The 19,104-nt window shown below is 43.8% G+C and overlaps 1 protein-coding gene across 1 annotated transcript in view; it reads right to left on the bottom strand.

Moving 5' to 3' along the window:
* The window catches only part of lingo2 (leucine rich repeat and Ig domain containing 2), a 262,000-nt gene that overhangs the window by 156,892 nt on the left and 86,004 nt on the right, over positions 1–19,104 (bottom strand). The window contains exon 2 of the mRNA XM_041186409.1: positions 8,458–8,599. Within this exon, the coding sequence (XP_041042343.1) occupies positions 8,458–8,466 (9 nt within the window). The 5' untranslated portion in view covers positions 8,467–8,599. The remainder of the gene's footprint in view (positions 1–8,457; positions 8,600–19,104) is intronic.

The raw sequence follows: 19,104 nt of genomic DNA, 5'->3' as shown, positions 1-19,104 counted from the left end.
TTTGCTTTTGGAAACCTCATCCTGCCCGTGGATGAGGTTTCCAAAAAAAAGCACAATTCGCCTGCCCTCCAACCATAAGATTGGATGGGCGGTGAAAAATTTCTTTTAATTACCTTTTTAATGGTCTTAATAGGCTTTTAAATTGTCGGCGGGCACGGCTTCCGACCCCGGTGTGCGCCCGCTGACCGAAATATCGTGCGAGTGCGCGATGACTTCGGGACACTTGTCCGGCGTCGTCACACATCATCTTATGCTTGGTTGGGTCAGGCGCGCGCCCACCCGCCGAGCTAAAAATTTTACCCACTATGTATCAACTATTCTATTTATATCCCTCTCTTTCTCTTTTCATCTCCATCTTCTGTCTCCCTAATTTTTCTTTTTGCTTCTCAATCAACCCTCTTCGTCTTCTCTTTCTGTCTTTAGAGATGGTACATGGCATATTGTACGAGGGCAGGAAAGGAGGTACTACTGGTTGCAGGTTGCATTTAGGGTGGGTTTACGGGAAAATGTGGCCCTTACTGATTCCCTTCATATCACTTCCCACAATCATCCCACTCTCTTCACCCCTCACCCCCAATGCTTTCCCATCCCTGCACTTTTCCATTACTTAATCATGTTCCCATGACTCCCTTACTATCCTGATCTCTTGTCTTTTGCAAACCCAGTCAACCTGGCATCCTCTGTCTTCCACTCTTTGCGGCCACTCATCTTACCCTACTCATCCTTTCCCACTGCCACATACTTGTCTCCTGGACAGGTGCTAAGATGCTAAAGGTCCCTTCATTCTTCCTCCCTGTCTTCCTATCTCTGTTCTCTTTTCTTTGTTTCTCATTGTTTCTCGCAAACACACATACACTCACAGCCTTTAAGGCTTTAATATTTTTAATAAAATCAATAATGTTTTCCTTAATAACTTTTTAATTTGTTTAAACAAAAGTTAAAGAAAAGTTACTGAGCAGAAAGTATTAGAATCTAAAAAAAAATTCCATCTGAACATCTGACTGACAAATCTTGAGGAATTAGGCATGCTACACATGCTCAGACCACACAATGCTTTGGGCAAAAGTATCAAGTCCAACTGCAACCTTTTGGAACAGGCTGCAAGCTTCAACTATCAATTTTGATGGAAGCATTGAAATACAAAAAGCAATTCAGTAGATAAATGTAATGCTTAAGTCTATATTTTGTACAATTGAAATTTCAGTTACTGAGAGGAAGACTGGCAGATGATAAAGCATTTCAGAATGCATTTTAAGAAATTTATGTAAAGCCAGTGGCCATATTGCACAGCATACTGAATGGCTAGATCCCAGCCCTCTCTGCTGCCCTCTCTGTTGGGGAGGTGTAAATAAAGTTAGTGGCTGCCTGTAGATCAGTATGTGTTGGTCTTAGTGCAATATACAACACAGTGGCCATATGTATTCATTGAAAAATAATAGCTGTTGATCCTAACATTGTGGCTTTCATTTTAAATGCCTATCACAGCACCAGTATCAGAAGAAGTAGGTACCTATAATGATTTTTCTTTGAAATGTGTGCCACAAGTATTGAATCTAATGAGCTAAGTCTTCCTTAAAAAACTAACGGCATATTAAAGACATATTACTAATGAAAAAATCAGCCAGCTATTTCAGGAGTTTAAGAGATATACTGTAAGTTATGAATCTCCAGAACTTGTTCATAGATTTATATTTGTTTTACACAAATGACATCTCATCCTTTGTCTCCCTGCTTTTTTTTAAGAACTTGCTGGATTTGTACATTAATTGTCAATTAAACTCACCATAGAAAGCCAGGCACATAATTAATAGCATAAACAACCTTTTAAAAGATTTGGTAATTGTAACTACAATGCAAATCAGCAGATCAGCATGCAATAAACAGAGCAAAGTGATCATACAACCAATGGATCAGATCAAAGCCCTGCAGTCCTGTCACATCATTCATGGACAATCAGAGATGGACAATTAACAACTAATTGGAGAAGGAGGCTCCACAAACATCCCGTGCACAATGATGGGGCGCCCAGTATGTAAATGAAAAATACAAGGCTAAAGCATTTGTAACCATCTTCAACCATAAGTGCTCAGTGGATAATTAATCTCGGACTCCTGCTGAGGTCCCCAGCATCACAGATGTCAACTTTCAATTCACTTCATGTGAAAGTTAGAAATGGCTGAAAGCACTAGATACAGCAAAGACCCTGACAACTTCCTGGCTGTAGTGCTGAAGACTTGTGCTCCAATCTAAGCTATACAGTAGAGCTCTGATTTCTACTTGCCATATATGGAAAATTGCCCAGGTCTGTCCTGTCCACAAAAAACAGGACAAATCCAATCCAGCTAATTATTATCCCATCAGTCCACTCTAAATCATCAGCAAAGTGATGGAAGGTTCTCAACAGTGCTGTCAAGCAGCAATTATACAGCAATAACCTGCTCACTGCTGGTCAGTTTGGGTCCTTCCAGGGCCACTCAGCTCCTGACCTCATTATAGCCTTGGTCTAAACATGGACAAAAGAGCTAATCCAAGAAGTGAGGTGAGAATAAGTGCCCTTGACATCAAGGCTGCATTTGACCGAATGTAGTATTAAGGAGCCCTAGCAAAATTGAAGACAATGGGGATCAAGGGGCAGGCACTCCAGTGATTGGAGTCATACCTAGCACAAAAAAAGATGGTTGTAGTTGTTGGAGACCAATCATCTCTGCCGCAGGTCATTGAAGCAGGAGTTCCTCAGGTTAGTGTCCTAGGCCCAACCAACTTTAGCTGCTTCATCATTGGCCTTCCCGCCAATATAAGGTCAGAGGTGGAAATATTTGATGATGATTGTCCAATGTTCAATACTATTTGCAACTGCTCAGCTCCTGAGGCAGTCTGTGCCTGCATGCAGCAAGACCTGGATAATGTTCAGGCTTAAGTTGATAAGCGGTAAATAGCATTCACACTAAAGTTCCATGCAATGACCATCTCCAGTAACAGTAAATCTAATCATCCTAATGGCATTAACTTCGCTGAATCCCTCACCACCAACATCCTGGGGGTTAACATTGACCAGAAATTGAAATGGACCAGCCATATAAATATGGTGGCTGCAAGAGCAGATCAGAGACTGGGAAATCTGTGGTGGGTAACTCACCTCCCCAATCCCCCCAAAATCTGTCCACCATTTACAAGGCACAAGTCAGCAGTGTGATGGAATATTCACCACTTGCTTGGATGGGTGCAGCTCCAACAACAGTCAAGAAGCTTGACGCCATTTAGGACAAATTAAACAGCCCACTTGATTGGCACCCCATCCACAAACATTCACTCATTCCACCGCTGATGCACCATGGCCGCAGTGTGTACCATCTACATGATGCACTGCAGGAATTCATCAAGGCTCCTTAGACAGCACCTTCCAAACCAATAACCTCTACCAGCTAGTAGGACAAGGGCAGCAGATGTATGGGAACACTACCGCCTGGAAGTTCCTCTCCAAGCCACTCACCAATCTGACTTGGAACTATATTGGCATTCCTTCACTGTCGCTGGGTCAAAATCCTGGAACTCCCTCTCTAACAGCACTGTCGGTGTACCTTTACCACATGGACTGCAGCGGTTCATGAAGGCAGCTCACCACCACCTTCTCAAGGGCAATTAGGGATGGGCAATAAATGCTGGCCTAGCTAGAGACACCCACATCCTGTGAATGAATATAAAAAATAAAACAACTCTAATACATCCTTTTCCTTCGTTCTTGATCCTTAAATCTCATAGGTTAACAAGATAGAGTGCTGGTTCTGTCATTTGCCAAGGCTCCAGATGTCCCATTACCCTCACCGTGCCACTATCATCTTCCATTTCCAACAAGTTATGGTGCAGAAAATTCCTGCCTGAAAGATGGAAGAAAGGTCCAACAAGTGGGGCATACTATGAGATTGACTGCTCCAGCTGGATTTGGCCCAATACATATTTAGGTGTGTGGAGAGGAAAAAACAGAGTTAATGTTTTGAGTCCTTATGAAGAGTCATAAGGACTCAAAATGTTAACTCTGTTTTTTCTCTCCCCACAGATGCTATTTTTCCAGCATTTTCTGTTTTGTTTCAGATTTCCACCATCCGCAGTATTTTCCTTTTATATTAGATTATAATCATTTTTCTCTCTCCATGGTTGTGGACCCATTCTGACTCTATATACTTGCGCTGTTAAACTAGTGTAATGCTGATGCTTAAGCTCATCCAAAACTCTGTTGCACATACCCTAATTTGCACCAAGTCCCATTCACCCCTCTCCCCAGTGCTTACTGAACTCCACTTGTTCCTGGTCCAGCTAAGCCTCAATTTTAAACTTCTCGTCCCTGTTTTCAAATCCCTCCCTGACCGCATCTCTCCCAAATTTGTAATCTCTGAGATAACTGCACGTCCAATCCTGGCCTCTTGCACATCGCTGATTTTAATCACTCCATTACTAATGGCTGTGTTTTTGCCTAAAAGTCTGAAGCCTCTCTGTCTCTCTGGGTCTCTTTTTTCCCCCTCAAAATGCTCCTTAAAATCTACCTTTTTTTACCAATCTTTTGGTCACAGGTCCTAATGTCTCTTCATAAGGCTTGGCCTCAAATTTTGTTTGATTACACTCTTGTAAAGTGGCTTGGAATATTTTTCCATGTCTAAAAGTGCAGGGTAAATGCAAGTTATTGTTGGCAGCATTGTTGTTGAGTGTGCCAGGTGTACAAAAGTAGACAGTTAAGAACCCCTCATCACTCCTCTCATTTTTCAGCTCATGTCCTCTTCCCTTGCACTGCAGACGTTGTGGGGTTGTTGGGGGGGGGGCGGGGGGGGGGCGGGGTGCAGGGGCAGGGGCAGATTCTCAGATTCAGTTTGGCTACGTCCAAGAGCAACTGTGGTGGGAATTCAACTGAACATGCACTCGATGACTCCAGAAAACAGCATATTAGCTTAAACTCCTGAACCACTGCACTGCCTCAATTAAGAATTTTTACTAGCATAACAGTTTATTTTTGTGTGATATTTGACACAAACTGCACTGCTAATATACTTATTAAAAAATATCTCCCAAATCACCTTTTAAACCTGCATTTTTGTTGAATAAGGTTATTTGTTGATAAACCTCATGACTATGAGTTAATACAGCTTTAATTATATTATAAACCATTGCAGTAACCTTGGTGAATTAGTCCCTCTAGTAATTCTTATCTGCCAGCTGCATTATTACAACACATAAAATATACTCTGCAGGAAGGCTCACAAAAAATCATGGAACATTGTTGGGAAGTGTGCTCCTTAAGTCATTAGCTCTTACATCACTTTTAATAACTTCAAACACTAGGTCTGGCTGAAAACTGGATGTGTAGGAAATGCTTCACTCACACAAAATTACATTGACCTTGATAATTCATCTCATGATTTTCTTTTTAATCTGTCCTCTCAGGTGGATGTAAAAGATTCTGGGGCACTGTTTCAAACTAACATCACTGAAATGGATGACATAGGTGTTTGTGGTTCATTAATAATTGGAGGTAGCATTTCTGTCATGACAGCAAGTCAGCAGGAATCCATTGGCCACAAAGCATTTTAGGGCTTACAGAAAGACACTATTCTTTCTTTTGTGCAAATTAATTTAGTCTTTTTTTGTGTCACTGGTATCATTTTTAATGTATTTGCTGATTTGTACATGTGTCCAGTACCACACTGACACCTCAATAAAGAGATCTAACAATATATTGCCAAACTATTGTAATATTCTTCCTGTTGGCCAATAAAACTTTGTTATTTTTGTTGTCTTTTTTTCACAATTTCTGCCCCCATCCTCCCACCCCCAATATATTTTTTAAATTGTTTATTTGTGATCTAAAAATAAGAAATCTAAGTTGGTAAACAATTAAATCCACATTGATTTCTGTGCCACTCCAGAGCAACTAAGCTACAAAAAATATTCCCATTACATACTGGGAGCAAAGCTAAAAACAGGTCTGCTTCCCAACACCATTACAATTTCTTACTTTGGGTGGACAAGTCATAAAAAAAAGAGATGACACATTTTACTCATAAAGTTAGAGAGTGTGTTCCCTGGTGAATTTCTGCAATCGTAGCTACTTGTATGTACATGATGGGTGCTTTCAGCAGCAAAAGGTATTAATAGAAAGTGCATTTCAAGAAATGACATTTGATCTTTCTCCTGCTAAAATGTCGAATGGGCTGATCTCCCATCAGGGACTCCCTGTAAGTTACTTTTTAATGGGAGTTCTGTCTGATGGGTCACCTTTATAATTTCTTCCTTCGGGATCATCCGCCTGAACCTTTGATTCTAGAACAAATTTATAATAAATGTTTAACGGACTGCAAAGGCTTGCAGACATAGAGAATTTACACAGCATTAGGGAATAAAAAGGGAAGTGGACCTTATATTTTCAGTAAGATATGGTGCTGTGAGCCATAGTTTGAAATGATACCTGCCCAATTAAAAACAGAACATTGGTTCCAATCTAACAATAGAAAGGCTTTCAGCTTACAGAGCCAGGCGAAGGCACAATGACTTTACTCTGAAATGGAATGAAATAATAAAATCCTAACAAGCAGGTTTGAACTGAAGGGCTCTAAGCCCTTCGAAGAACTAGAAACAAAAAACTTTGCATGCATACAGCACCTATGCAATATGCTTCACAATTCTTTGAACTATTTTGCGTTATAATCATTTGTTTTGTAGGCAAGCTTAGCAGCTCATTTATTTAGAATAAGGTCTCACAAACAGTAAAGTGATGAATGATCTGTCTTGGTGATGTTCGTTGAGCGATGAATGGTTGCCAGGCTTGATTAGCCTTGCATTCATGTGCCCATACCCACAGTGACAGGCAGGAGGGGTTCATAGAGAGGGATGGAGGTTAAATTGTCATAAACTAAAACGTGACCTCAATCTGCTGTGATTGCACCTAATTACAATTGAGCTGTGGTAGGTTTGCAAGTGTCTGAATTACCCACTCTGGAAAGGTGGGTCAGTGATTGTTATATGCTGTCGAAGCTCTGCACCTCAGATTGTGGCAGCCAGTTGATTCTAACTGCTGTGGGTTGGGTTTTCAGGGGCTTGGGAAACCCAGCAGCTAAAGGGAGAGAGGAGCTGCCAGATTCAGCAGCAAAGTACCTTTTCTGGCACTGCTTGTGGGCCAGGAGGAGTGGTAATGCATTCCCAGCCCCAAAGCAAACAACTGCACTGCCACCCCTCCACACCCCAGGCCCACCATAACCTCCAGAGATCCCTGCAATCTCATGGTTCCCTCTGATTAGACAAATCTCCCTGTGATCTCTGGGTCACACTTCATGTTCTCCAGACCCTTCTCCCTCAATCTCAGGACCCCTGACGCAATGTTCAGACACCCTGCAATCCGCTGACCCTTCCCATAATCTCCAGGAGACCCCCTCCCCACATTCGATCTCTCCACCTCCTCCCTGCTCTCAACTAACTCCAAACCTTCTTGATTGCTAACAAACATCTTCAATGATCCCCAGCCTGCCTTGTGCCCACAGGCTATCCCACCCGGGAGACAACCAGCCTCTCAAACTGGCTGGCTGCTGGGTGGTAAAAGCGTTTTAAAAAGTTCTGGTGAGGTCCTATCATTACATTTGGCAGGATCTCTGCCATCATGAGATTTCTGGGTTTACCAGCATTTTAAAAAAACACATGCCCCCACCTCCCCCACCCTTCCAAAATTCGCATTAATATCGGTACCATTATCTTTAGGATACCTTTAACTTAAAATTAATAATGGCAGCAATATAGAGAGGTTTCAGTGAGCGCCATTAACTGGAATACTGTTCCACATGTGCAGAATTTCAAGTGCATGCTTATCTCTAGTTTTAGGTTATGAGAAACACAATCCAGGGCAGAGCAGCTTGCACAGCACCTCATCCACCACTTTCAACATTCACTTCCTCCACCACTGGTGCACAGTGGCTGCCATGTGCACCCTATGCAAGATGCACTACAGCAACTCACCAAGGCTCCTTCAACAGCACCTCCTAAATCCACGACATCGACCACCAAGAAGGACAAGGACAGCAGATGAATGGGAACACCACTACCTGCAAATACCCGTTCAAGCCACACACCACCCTGATTTAGAACTATATTACTGTTCCTTCACTGTCGCTGGGTCAAAATCCTGGAACTCCCTTCCTTACAGCACTGTAGGCGTACCTACACCACATGGACTGCAGCGGTTCAAGAATTCAGCTCACGATCATCTTCTCAAGGGCAATTAGGGATGGGCAATAAATGCTGGCCTAGTCAGCGATAGCCACATCATGTGAAAGAATTTTTTAAAACTGTGTACCTTTAAGTCTTTATATGCATTCAGTAATTTCCAGAGTCAAATTCATAAGACTCCTGTATTTATTACAGTTGCCTATGACTGCAGTATATTTTTATGACCGAATAGGCACAAGCAAAATTAAAAGAGCTCACCTTCATCATGGTACTCTTGCACTCAAGCTGTAAATGTCCACTCTCCTGGCTGAAACTTCTCCCTATTTTCAAACCTTTTCACCAGTACTGGGAAGCACGGTTAAGCCCCAACCCCCATATTGTAAGTCTGACTTGATCTTACCTAGGGAGTGAACAGAAATAGAAAGAGGATGCTGGTGAGAAGCTAGAAACAGGCTGGACAAAAAAAGCAAACTTGTTTTATATTGCGCTTTTCACAATCTCAAAATGGCCCAAATCTTTTTAGAGTCAATTAAGTTCTTTTGAAGTGCAGTCACTGTTGTAAGAAAGGAAAAGTGCCAGTCAATTTCCACACAAACAGCAATGTGACAATAATCAGAGGACTTGCTTTAGTGATGTTGGTTGAGGGATAAAAATTGATCAGGCCAGCAGCAGGAGCTAAGCTGCTCTTCTTTGACACAGTGCCAGTGGGTCTTTCATGTCCATTTGGGGAGGGGGACATGATCTCCGTTTAACATATTGCCCTGGATTTTGGTGCGCAAGTCCCTGGAGTGGGGCCTTCGAACTTAGCGGAGTGAATGTTAACAACTGAGTCATGGCTGACACAGAAAGGCAAAAACAACAAGATGGCTAATTGGTGGAATTAGGAAGGCAAAAGTATAAGGTTGAAACCAGGTCAATCATGCTTGTGCTCAAACCTGCTGAGATGTGTTGGAATACCACAGAAACAGATATTACAGCATGAAAGTAACATTAATTTACAGGGTGAGATATTGGATGGCGTTCTTGCAAGAGTTTTAACACAAAAATCATAACCAAAACACCAAGACAATGTATTAATCATTCACTGAAAAGAACAGAGTGAGAGCAATTGAAATTGTCCTTCAGCATGGCCACATAGGGCCAGGTTAAGGCAGGTAAATATGCACTGAGTGTGTCACAGCAAAGGGAGGATCAAAATCAACTTGAAGCATGATGTTCATCACAATGTTTGAAAACGGAAAAGAAGGGAGGTAGCTCTGATAACAAAGGATGATGTAGGGACAGTAGTGAGAAATAATCTTGGCTCAGAAGAGCACCAAGTATAATCATTAATGATGAAGGTAAAAAATGACAAAGGTGGTTTAGAGACCACCTCAGAGTAGTCATTCTTTTAAATTAAGAGGAGTTTGTAGCAAGCCAGTTCAATAATTATGGGAGATTTTAATCTTCATATTGACCAGACAAATCAAACTGGCAAAAGTAATTTGGACGGCAAGTTCATGGAATGTGCCTGAGACAGTTTCCTAGAACAATACATCGTGGAACTAATAAAGGGACAAGTTTTTCTTTAGGTCATGTCTTATGAAATCAGGGAGGGTTAATTAGTAATCTCATAGTAAGGAGTCTTCCGGGAGGAATAAACATAACATGGAAGCATTTCACATTGAGTTGACAATAATGTATTGTCTTGTCTTGTGGTGCAGTGGTAGCATCGCTACCTCTGAGCCAAGAGCTCTGGGTTCAAGTCTCATGCTGGAACTTGATGGCCATGGAACATGCAAGGTGACCAATATGGTCAACATGCAAACCCTTCCAATAGGCTGACAGTAGGTGATAAGAGTGGGATGGTCTGCTGGTCAGCCAGAACCTGCAAAAGGCAACAGCAAACAACTACAGCACCTTGCCAAGCATAACAATGGACCAACACATGGAAATTAATGTCAACAATGCTATTTTAAAAAAGGAAGTCTGGTGGCATATTGGGTAGTGTTCCTCCCTCTGAGTCAAAAGTTTTGGGTTCAAATCCCACTCCAGGACTTGATAGGCAAGGAAGGTGCATTCATAACGCAGACAAACAGGTTGAGTATAAATTTGCAAATCCTTCCAGCAGAGACCAGTGGCAGGCGGTAAGACTGGGAGAGATTCCTGGTCAGTCATGCGATGGGACGAAATTGGAGCCACTGCCATCACTACCCATTGCTCCAGGGTATAACATGCATGCAAAGGTGTATGTTGCCACAGCAACTCAGACTCCTTGAAGGGGTTGGATTGCTTCAGTTAGCTGGATGGCCGGCGTGGATCAGATTGGTGCCAACAGCAGAAGGTTCGGTCCCTGTTCTGGCTGGCTGGTTTTGGGACCTGCCTCTTTGACCTACCCGTGGTGGAGGCCATGATGTTGTGGCTCAGATTTGCCTTTGGGCAGAGAACTGAAGAAGACAAAATAATGTACTCAAGCCTGAAATTAGGATCTTAAAATTAAGTAAAGTCATGAGGGACATGTTGGTTTAAGATCGGAAAGTACGATTGGAACATTAGATTAGAAAGTCTTACAATAGCCCAGCAACAGCTAACATTTAGAGAAATATTTCATAATTCTCAACAAATATTCATTCTGTTCAGAAATAACGATGCTGCAGGAGAAGTGATCCAACACTGGATAACTAAAGGGATAAGACGGTATTAGGTTAAAAGAAGAGGCAGATAATGTTGCAACGGAGAGTAGTCAGCTTGAGGATTGGGATAAAATTCAAAACTAGCAAATGATGAGCAAAAAATTGATAATGTGGGAAAACAGAATGAGGGTGTTAACTAGCAAGGTATAAAAACAAGTTGTAGGAACTTCTACAGGTATATACAAAGAAAGTAGAGGGCTTCCTAAAAGCTCAGACAGGAGAATAAGGGGATAATGAGGAATAAGGAAATGGTAGAGATGTTGAGTGAATATTTTGTACCAGAAACCATAGCAAACCAAGGGTGTAATGGGAATGAGGAACTTTAAGTAATTCATATTAGTATATAAAAAATATTGCAGCAATCAATGGGACTAAAAGCTGACAAATCCTCTGGAGCTGATGACCAACATGATAGAGTTTCAAATGGAGTGGCTGCAGGCATAGTGGATGTGTTGTGATTTTCCAAAATTCCCTAGATTCTGGAATGGTCCCTGTGGATTAGAAGGTAGCAAAGGCAACACCACTATTCAAGAAAGGAGGGAGAAAGAAAACAGGGAATACAGGACAGTTAGCTTGACATTAGTCATCGGGATCCATTATCAAGGAAATGGCAACAGGGCACTTAGAAGATCAGGATATAATTAGGAAAGGCCAACATGTTTTATGAAAGGGAAAACGTGCTTTTCAAATCTGTTGAGTTTTTTGAAGATGTAATTCACAGAGCAGACAAAGGGGAATCAATGGATGTAGTATATTTGGATTTGCAAAAGATATTCAATGAGGTGCCACATTAAAGGTTTGGTATACAAGATAAGGGCGTATGTATTTGGGGGTAATATATTAGCATTGACTGAGGATTGATTAAAGGGCAAAGACAGAGATTAGTAATAAGTGAATTATTTTCAGATTGGAAGGCGTCACCATTTGGGGTGTCACCAGAGTCAGTTTTGGGGCCTCGGCTATTTACAATCTATGTTAATGACGTCAATGAACAAACTGAGTGTGATATATCCAAGTTTGCTGAAAATAGAAAGCTGGGTGGCAAAGTAAGTTGTGAGGAGGACACAAAGAGCTGATTTTTTTGGGCCTGCCCCTGAGGTTTGGAACAGAGGTAGAAACCCCAAAAATACTAGCGTCAGCTAGCATGTTAGTTTCAGGTTGCCATTACTGTCACCGACAATATTAATCAAGGGACAATGATCTTGCTGTCATCCCTATTGAGGCCATTAAGGTGTGTTAAAAGCTCAATAAGAGCTCACTGGAGGTGGGTGGGGGGAGGGGCAGAGAGGATTTTGATGAGGGTACATGGATTTCAGGAGGCATCAGTTGCAAAAGGGAGGTGGGTACCGAATGCGGAGACAGTCATTGCTGCCCCAGAGTATCACCCTGACCCTGTAAAAGGATCAGCAGGGGAAAGGAGGGCTTGACACTTGATAAGGAGCTGCCTTGGTGCTAAACAGATGGTGGCGAGAGTGGGTAATCAGTGCTTCAGCACTGAACATTGCAGAGCTGGAAGAGCAGATAGCAAGGCTGCCAATCACATCAGAGTGGCCATCTGTTCAAAAGGAAGGCTGCAGATTGCATTGGGAGAATGAATGCCAGATTTTGGACCCAATAGTAATGAAGGAAGTGAGGAACACTGGGCGTCAAGAGAGCACAGGAAAGGAAAGAGGGACTGGAAGGCAACAGAATCCATACCCTCAATACAGGATCTACAGTAAAAGACAGAAATTCCTGGAAATACCTCTATGCAAAATTTGAACTTTAGTCAGGTTCCCACTGGAAGAAGTTTTCTGACTGGACTGTGACTTTCCAGTCAGCTATGCCCCCATTACCAAAGAATCACACCTCACGACACTGGTCGCTGTGCCCTGCCAGGGGCCATCAAAGTCATTGTGAATTTGGACATCTTCATCTCTGGCTCCTTACTAGGATCAGCTATGGACCTTGGTTGCATCTCACAGAGGGCTGTGCATCACTGCATTGCTTGGGTAACTAATGCCCTCTTTGCCAGAATGGGACAGTACATTAATTTCATGGCAGATGCGGCCTTGCAGGGAAAGATGGCCGTGGGTAATTAGGAAAGGTCAACATGTTTTATGAAAGAGGGTAGCCTCCATGCATTCATCCTACAGACTTTGGAGGAAAAGGAACTCCACCACTAACCACCACACCAACCCCCACCCTACCCACCAGCTCCCACCCCCCACAATGCCCACAACCCCCAAACCTGGAATATGCTGAGCACTTCCCATAACTTGACAGCCACATCTCTTAAACGATCACCATTGACAATGCGATCCAACACCGGATCAGCTGCGCCAGCTCAGCCTTCTACAAACTGTGGCAGCGAGTGTTTGACTTCAAAGACCACAAGTCAACAACAGTCCTAGTGTTTAGAGCAGTTGTCAACATCACACTCCTGTACTACAGTGAGACCTGGACTATGTATCAGTGACACGTAAGAGTGCCAGGGAAATTCCATCAGCAATGCCTCCACTGCATCCTCCAGATTCAATGGGAGGATCATCGAACAAATTCTAGTCTCCTTCTTGAAGCAGGCTCCAGAAGCATTCAGGCAAAACTCCTGCAAAATAAACTTTGATGGACCAGACACTGTGTCCAGATGGCTGAAAAGCATCTTCCACACCAGGTCCTGTTTTCTCATCTCTCAAATGTCAAACGGGAGGGTGTTTCACGGGAGGATAAATAAAATGGTTCAAAGACACTCTGAACCTCTCCTTGAAGTGCAGCAGTATTGAAGTTAGTGACTGGAAGGAGCTTGCTACCAATTATTCAAAATGGCGACAAGTTGTCCATCAAGCTGCTTTACACTTTGTGTCCAAATGCCTTAAGATGAGGCAGAGTGGTGGCAGAGAAGAAAAGAAAAGGAAGCAAATCCTGCACTTTAGATTGCACCAACTCCTGGGATGTCCTGCTCCATGTGCCCAAAGATCTGTGGGATGAGAATCAGTCTGTTCAGTTACATGAAGACCCGTGGCAGAAACTCAAGAGCCCAAATAGATGTCATCCTCAAACCAAGGGGTCGCCATCGATGATGACGATGACATGACCGCTTAAAATTAACAATTTAAAATGTTCAGTATATCAACATTTCTTGTCATTATTATGCTATTTAGTCTAGTATACCATTGCCTGCATTGGGATCTTGTTCACAGTGTTTTCTGCATCTCTGTGCTGTTTTGTCTCACTTGTGCCCATCCTGATCATGTGTCTTTCTGAGCTGTTTCAGTGAGAGTGTGCTATGTTCATAAAGTGTAGCAAATGACTGACAACTGGGAGTGTTTACAAAACTTCAATTTTTATCAAAGATTCAACATGAAACCAGACAGCAAAGGTCTTCGAATTGATCATCATCACTTGAACCTTCAAATCAAATGGAACTTCATAATCACTCTTTGGTGTCCATAACTTGACAAGTCTTATTCAACAGCACCTCCAAACCCGTGACCTCCACGAGAGACAAGAACAGGTGGCGTATGGGAACACCATCATCTCCAGGTTCTCCTGCAAGTCACACAAAATCTTGAGGTGGAAACACATCCCTGTCTCTTTATCATCACTGGGTCACAGGTGGAATTTTCCGTGCCCGCTGGCATCGGGCATCTTGGTAGGCGTGAGCAGACAATATGGCGGGAAGGCCAAAAATTGGTTTCACAATGTTGTGAAACCAGTTTGCGATCGTCCACTCCACCCGTCAATGGCAGGCTGTCTTTCCCACTGCCACACAACGGGAACTTCATCGTAATATGTCTGCATTCCAGCTCGCTGGAATCATCCCCTCATGCTGGATCATCCGAGCATGTTGGTGTAATTGCATGCCAAAATGTTACACAACTGAACATAAGCACTTGGTGAGCTGCACTTGTTTGCCTACCTTGCTTCAGGTAGCACTCAGGGTCATCAGTGCTAGGCTTCGCAGGCAGCACAACTTCACTTTTAGGACGAAATTGTCCCAGCTTTGCACGAGGTGTGGAAAGTTGGGAGACAAAGGACGTTTTACACGCTGGCCGCAATGGCGGGTTTTTGCGCTATCATCCCAATCCCGCCTCATTAATCATGCATTTCTGGGAAACACGTCGTTTCGATGGCAGCTGACCTCCAATTCACCCGCCATGCTGTCACCTCGCTGCTTCCTCATTCCTGGCGCCATATTTGAAGTGCAGCCGTGCGCACAACCCTCAGTGTATCCAGCCCAGTACTGCTGCAGAGAAGACATGGCCCTGAAAGGCAAGAAGACTGCAGCCCTTGATTCAGTGATGCCTCCCTGAGACACGTTCTAGATACCATTGGAGCCCATCGTGATGTCCTCTACACCCGCTTTGGCCGTGGGAGGCTCATCAGTGTCACCACTCTGGCTTGGGAGATGGTGGCAGTGGTAGTCAGTGTCAACTCTGTACAGAAGAGGTTGGCCATCCAGTGCAGATGGAGGATGAATGATTTCGTCCATGCCGCCAGGGTAAGGCAACCATCTCATCACTCTAAATTCACACACTCACAAGCCCATCATACATTCACTGGCATCTCACTCACTGCCAGCTCAAGGGACATCACCACTCATTCTCTCACACATACCCTCACACCTCTGGAGACTGCCTCCTCAGGTATCACCATCTCGAGGCCACTTGCACAGATCAACATGTGTCCCCAACATACTCTGGGATACTCCCACATTCCCCAGTAATGCCCTAGCTCTGCAGCCGTTGAAAAGCCACACCCTTATGTCTGGTCTCGTAGGGCTTTAGGGCCCCCCTAAAAGTAATGTGGTGCTGCCTGTGAAGCCTGGGCACTGATGACTGTGGTTGCTGCCCAAAGCAAGATAGGTAAACAAGCCCAACATGCTCTGATGATCCAGCCTGGGAGGATGATTCCGGTGAGCTGGGCTCATAATAATATGCAGTTGTATTACAATGAAATTCCTGATGTGCAGCGGTGGGAAACGCAGCCCGCCATTGATAGCGGAGCGAATGATTGCAAACTTGTTTCACAATGCTGTGACACTGATTTTTGGCCTTCCTGCCATGTGGTGGGAACTTTTGGCCTTCCTACTCATGCCCAAAGCCACAGGACATCCTGCCCTTAGTGGGGATCACAGGTGGGTCTCTACTTACAAGAGCATCCTAAGGCAGGGGTGCTTTTCAAGAGCTGCAGGGCAATGGTTTCCTTGGGAAAAGGGGAGAAGTGGCCTCAGGCAAGGGAAGAGGCTGCAGGGTGAGGGCTGTAATGGGGAAGGGGGTATCCCAGGGTGTGTGTGGGGGGCACATGTTGTTCTGTGCAAGTGGCCTCAAGATGGTGAGGGCTGAGGAGGCAGTCTCCAGAGGTGTGAGGGTATGTGTGAGAGAATGAGTGGTGATGTCCCTTGAGCTGGCAGTGAGTGAGATGTCAGTGAAGGTGTGGTAGGCTTGTGAGTATGTGAGTTTAGAGTGATTAGATAGTTGCCTTAATCTGGCAGCACGGATGAGATCATTCATCCTCCTTCTGCATTGGATGGCCAGCCTCTTCTGTGCAGTGTTGGCACTGACCATCACTGCCACCGCCTCCCGAGCCAGATTGGTGATATTGATGGGCCTCCTGCGCACAGACCGAGGGTAGAGGACATCGTGGCGGAACCAACAGTCTCCACAAGTCGTCCCAGGGATGTGTCACAGATTCGGGGGGCTGCACTCTTCATGATTTTTGGGGCCACGTCTTCTGTGCAGCAGCAGCCCTGGGCTGGAAGTATGGAACAGTGTGCACGTGGCTGCACTTTACTTTTGGCACCCGGCGTGACGAAGCGGCAAGGTGACGGCATGGCGGGCGAATTGGAGGCCGCCCACCAGTAAAACGGTGTGTTTCCTAGGAATGCATCACTAATAAGGCAGGATTGGGACGATACGGCGTGAAAAGCCCCCATTGAGGCTGGTGGGTGAAACGTTCTTTTCCCTCCCGCTACCGCACTTAGTGCAAATCTGTAATGATTCCACCCAACGTCCTTGAAACCCCTTACGGCACTGTAGGTGTACCTTCATCACATTAACTCCAGTGGTTCAAGAAGGGTTTGCTTTCTTGAGGGATGGGAACTAAATGCTGCCCTTGCCGCCGCGCCCAGATCCTGAGAATATCATTTTTAAAAATTGCTGATTATATAAAGATAAGCTGTTTTTAAATTCCAGTAGAGCTTTAGTCTCCTAAGTTTTCTTTCTTCAGGCAGTAGCTTTTGGTGTAAATGTCCCCTAAAAATGCCCTAACAAACTCTACATGTTAATATAAAAGCAAAATATTGTGGATGCTGGAAATCTGAAACAAGAACAAAAATAGCTGGAAAAACTCAGCAGGTCTGACAGCTTCTGCAGAGAGGAACACAGATGATGTTTCGAGTCCGTATGACTCTTCAACAGAACTAAGGCAATAGAGAAATGAGGTGAAATATAAGCTGGTAGAGGGGGTGGGACAGGTAGAGTTGGATAGAGGGCCAGTGATAGGTGGAGGCAAAGAAGAGATTGCCAAAGATGTCATAGACAAAAAGACAAAGGGGTGTTGATGGTGGTGATATTATCTAAGGAATGTGCTAATGGGGACATTAAGGGTAGCAAGCAGGACAAGCAAGTGACAGATGGCCACTCTACATGTTAACATGTTTAAGATGTACGGGTAATAATATCATTCCCTCACTCAAGGTTTATGAACAAATAATTCACAAGTCATCATCGTGAAATTTTCTACAGCAAATATGAATGAATGTGCTTTAAATCATTGAAACAAATTAAATTGCGAATCGACTTAAAATGAATCAGGACAATGAATTTATTCACTTGGCGAGAAACTTCAGTGCAAATTCACCTCACTGACATCCTGTTTACCAAATGAGTTTTCAAAGGCCACTTGGGAATTTTCAAAACCTGAGACAGAGAGGAGTTTACACTTGTGGGTGTGTATGAATGTTTATTTTTGTGTGCTAGATCTTAGAAAGGTCAGGAAAACACCAAGGATTAGCTGTAGCTCCAGCAGCGTGAAGGAAGAAACAAATTAACAACCTGCCTGGAATTGTTCTGCCTTAACCTTACTCAACTAGGCACAAAAACAAACTAATTGGATGATTCCAGTACAATATTTATCTTTCTCATTGCAAATAATTTTTTGTGTCATTATCACTTAACCACTAAACACACATTATACATAATGGAAGTTATAAGGTAATTACAAGAAGCAATTTTTCTTCCCCCTCAATTTTCACTTCTAAATGTAGTGACTTGATCCTGAATAATGTTGAATCAGGCCTTCTCTTGTCCCATTGGATATTCTACATGAGTATTACCAATGAAGTTGAAGGGTTGGTGGCAGGTACGCATTGGTGCAAATGTCCATCTTCTCCATACCCTCAGTAATTTGGCTGCTTTTTCTCATTCCTTGCCCCAGAGGGGAAAAGTAAGGTAACATTGACTATCCTGCTTCAGCCCTTAATGCCATCAGCCTTACTGGCTCAGTCCAGGCAAGGAATGAAACCAAGGACTTTTCTGACCTGTGCAGCTCTTGAGCACATTGTGTCCACTGAACCATTAAGTAAACCCTGAAAAAAGCATTTTTCGCTTTATATCTGTTGCCAAGTTTCATGGGTTAGTGGGACTGGTCGTAACACATTGAGTTTGGCTGACCCGACATTCTAAAGAAGGCTACAGAACTGTTATAATGTGACAACCCATGACCAATCACTTGGGCCCAGATCTTCCGAGCAGCTGCAATGATTGTCGGATTGCCCCGGCAATCAACAATTCCCCTGACTTGATGTTGCTGTGCATTTCTACCGGGGTCTTCCCAGCTCATCTTCCAGGCAATGCACAGTGCAGTGTCCATTGGGGAACGCTGTTAGAGCAGAGTACAGTTGAGTACAGCACTCGTTGCCATATGGTAACTTTAAAGGTACAGTCTGAATGTTAATGAATGAGTAAGTAAATGGGTGACTGGATGAACTGGTGAGTAGGTGAGTGAATGAATGGGTAAGTGGGTAGGGGTAGATGGGTCAAGTGGAAAGTTGGTAAGTGGGTAGGTGGGTGAGTGGGTGGGGGTATGTTGGTGAGGCGGGTAAGTGGATGAGGTGAGTAAGATTGGTAGGTGGGTGAGTGCGTAGAGGTTAGGTTGATGAACTGGGTAGGTGGGCAACTGGGCGGGATGGCTGAGGTGGGTAGTGGGTGTATGGGTGAGATGGGAAGTGGGTGAGATGAGTAAGGTGGGTAGT

The sequence above is a fragment of the Carcharodon carcharias genome, chromosome 4 (assembly GCF_017639515.1).
Source record: "Carcharodon carcharias isolate sCarCar2 chromosome 4, sCarCar2.pri, whole genome shotgun sequence".
NCBI lineage: Eukaryota > Metazoa > Chordata > Chondrichthyes > Lamniformes > Lamnidae > Carcharodon > Carcharodon carcharias.
The sequence above is the reverse complement of the archived record's forward strand: the minus strand, read 5'-3'. Positions and strand labels throughout refer to the sequence as shown.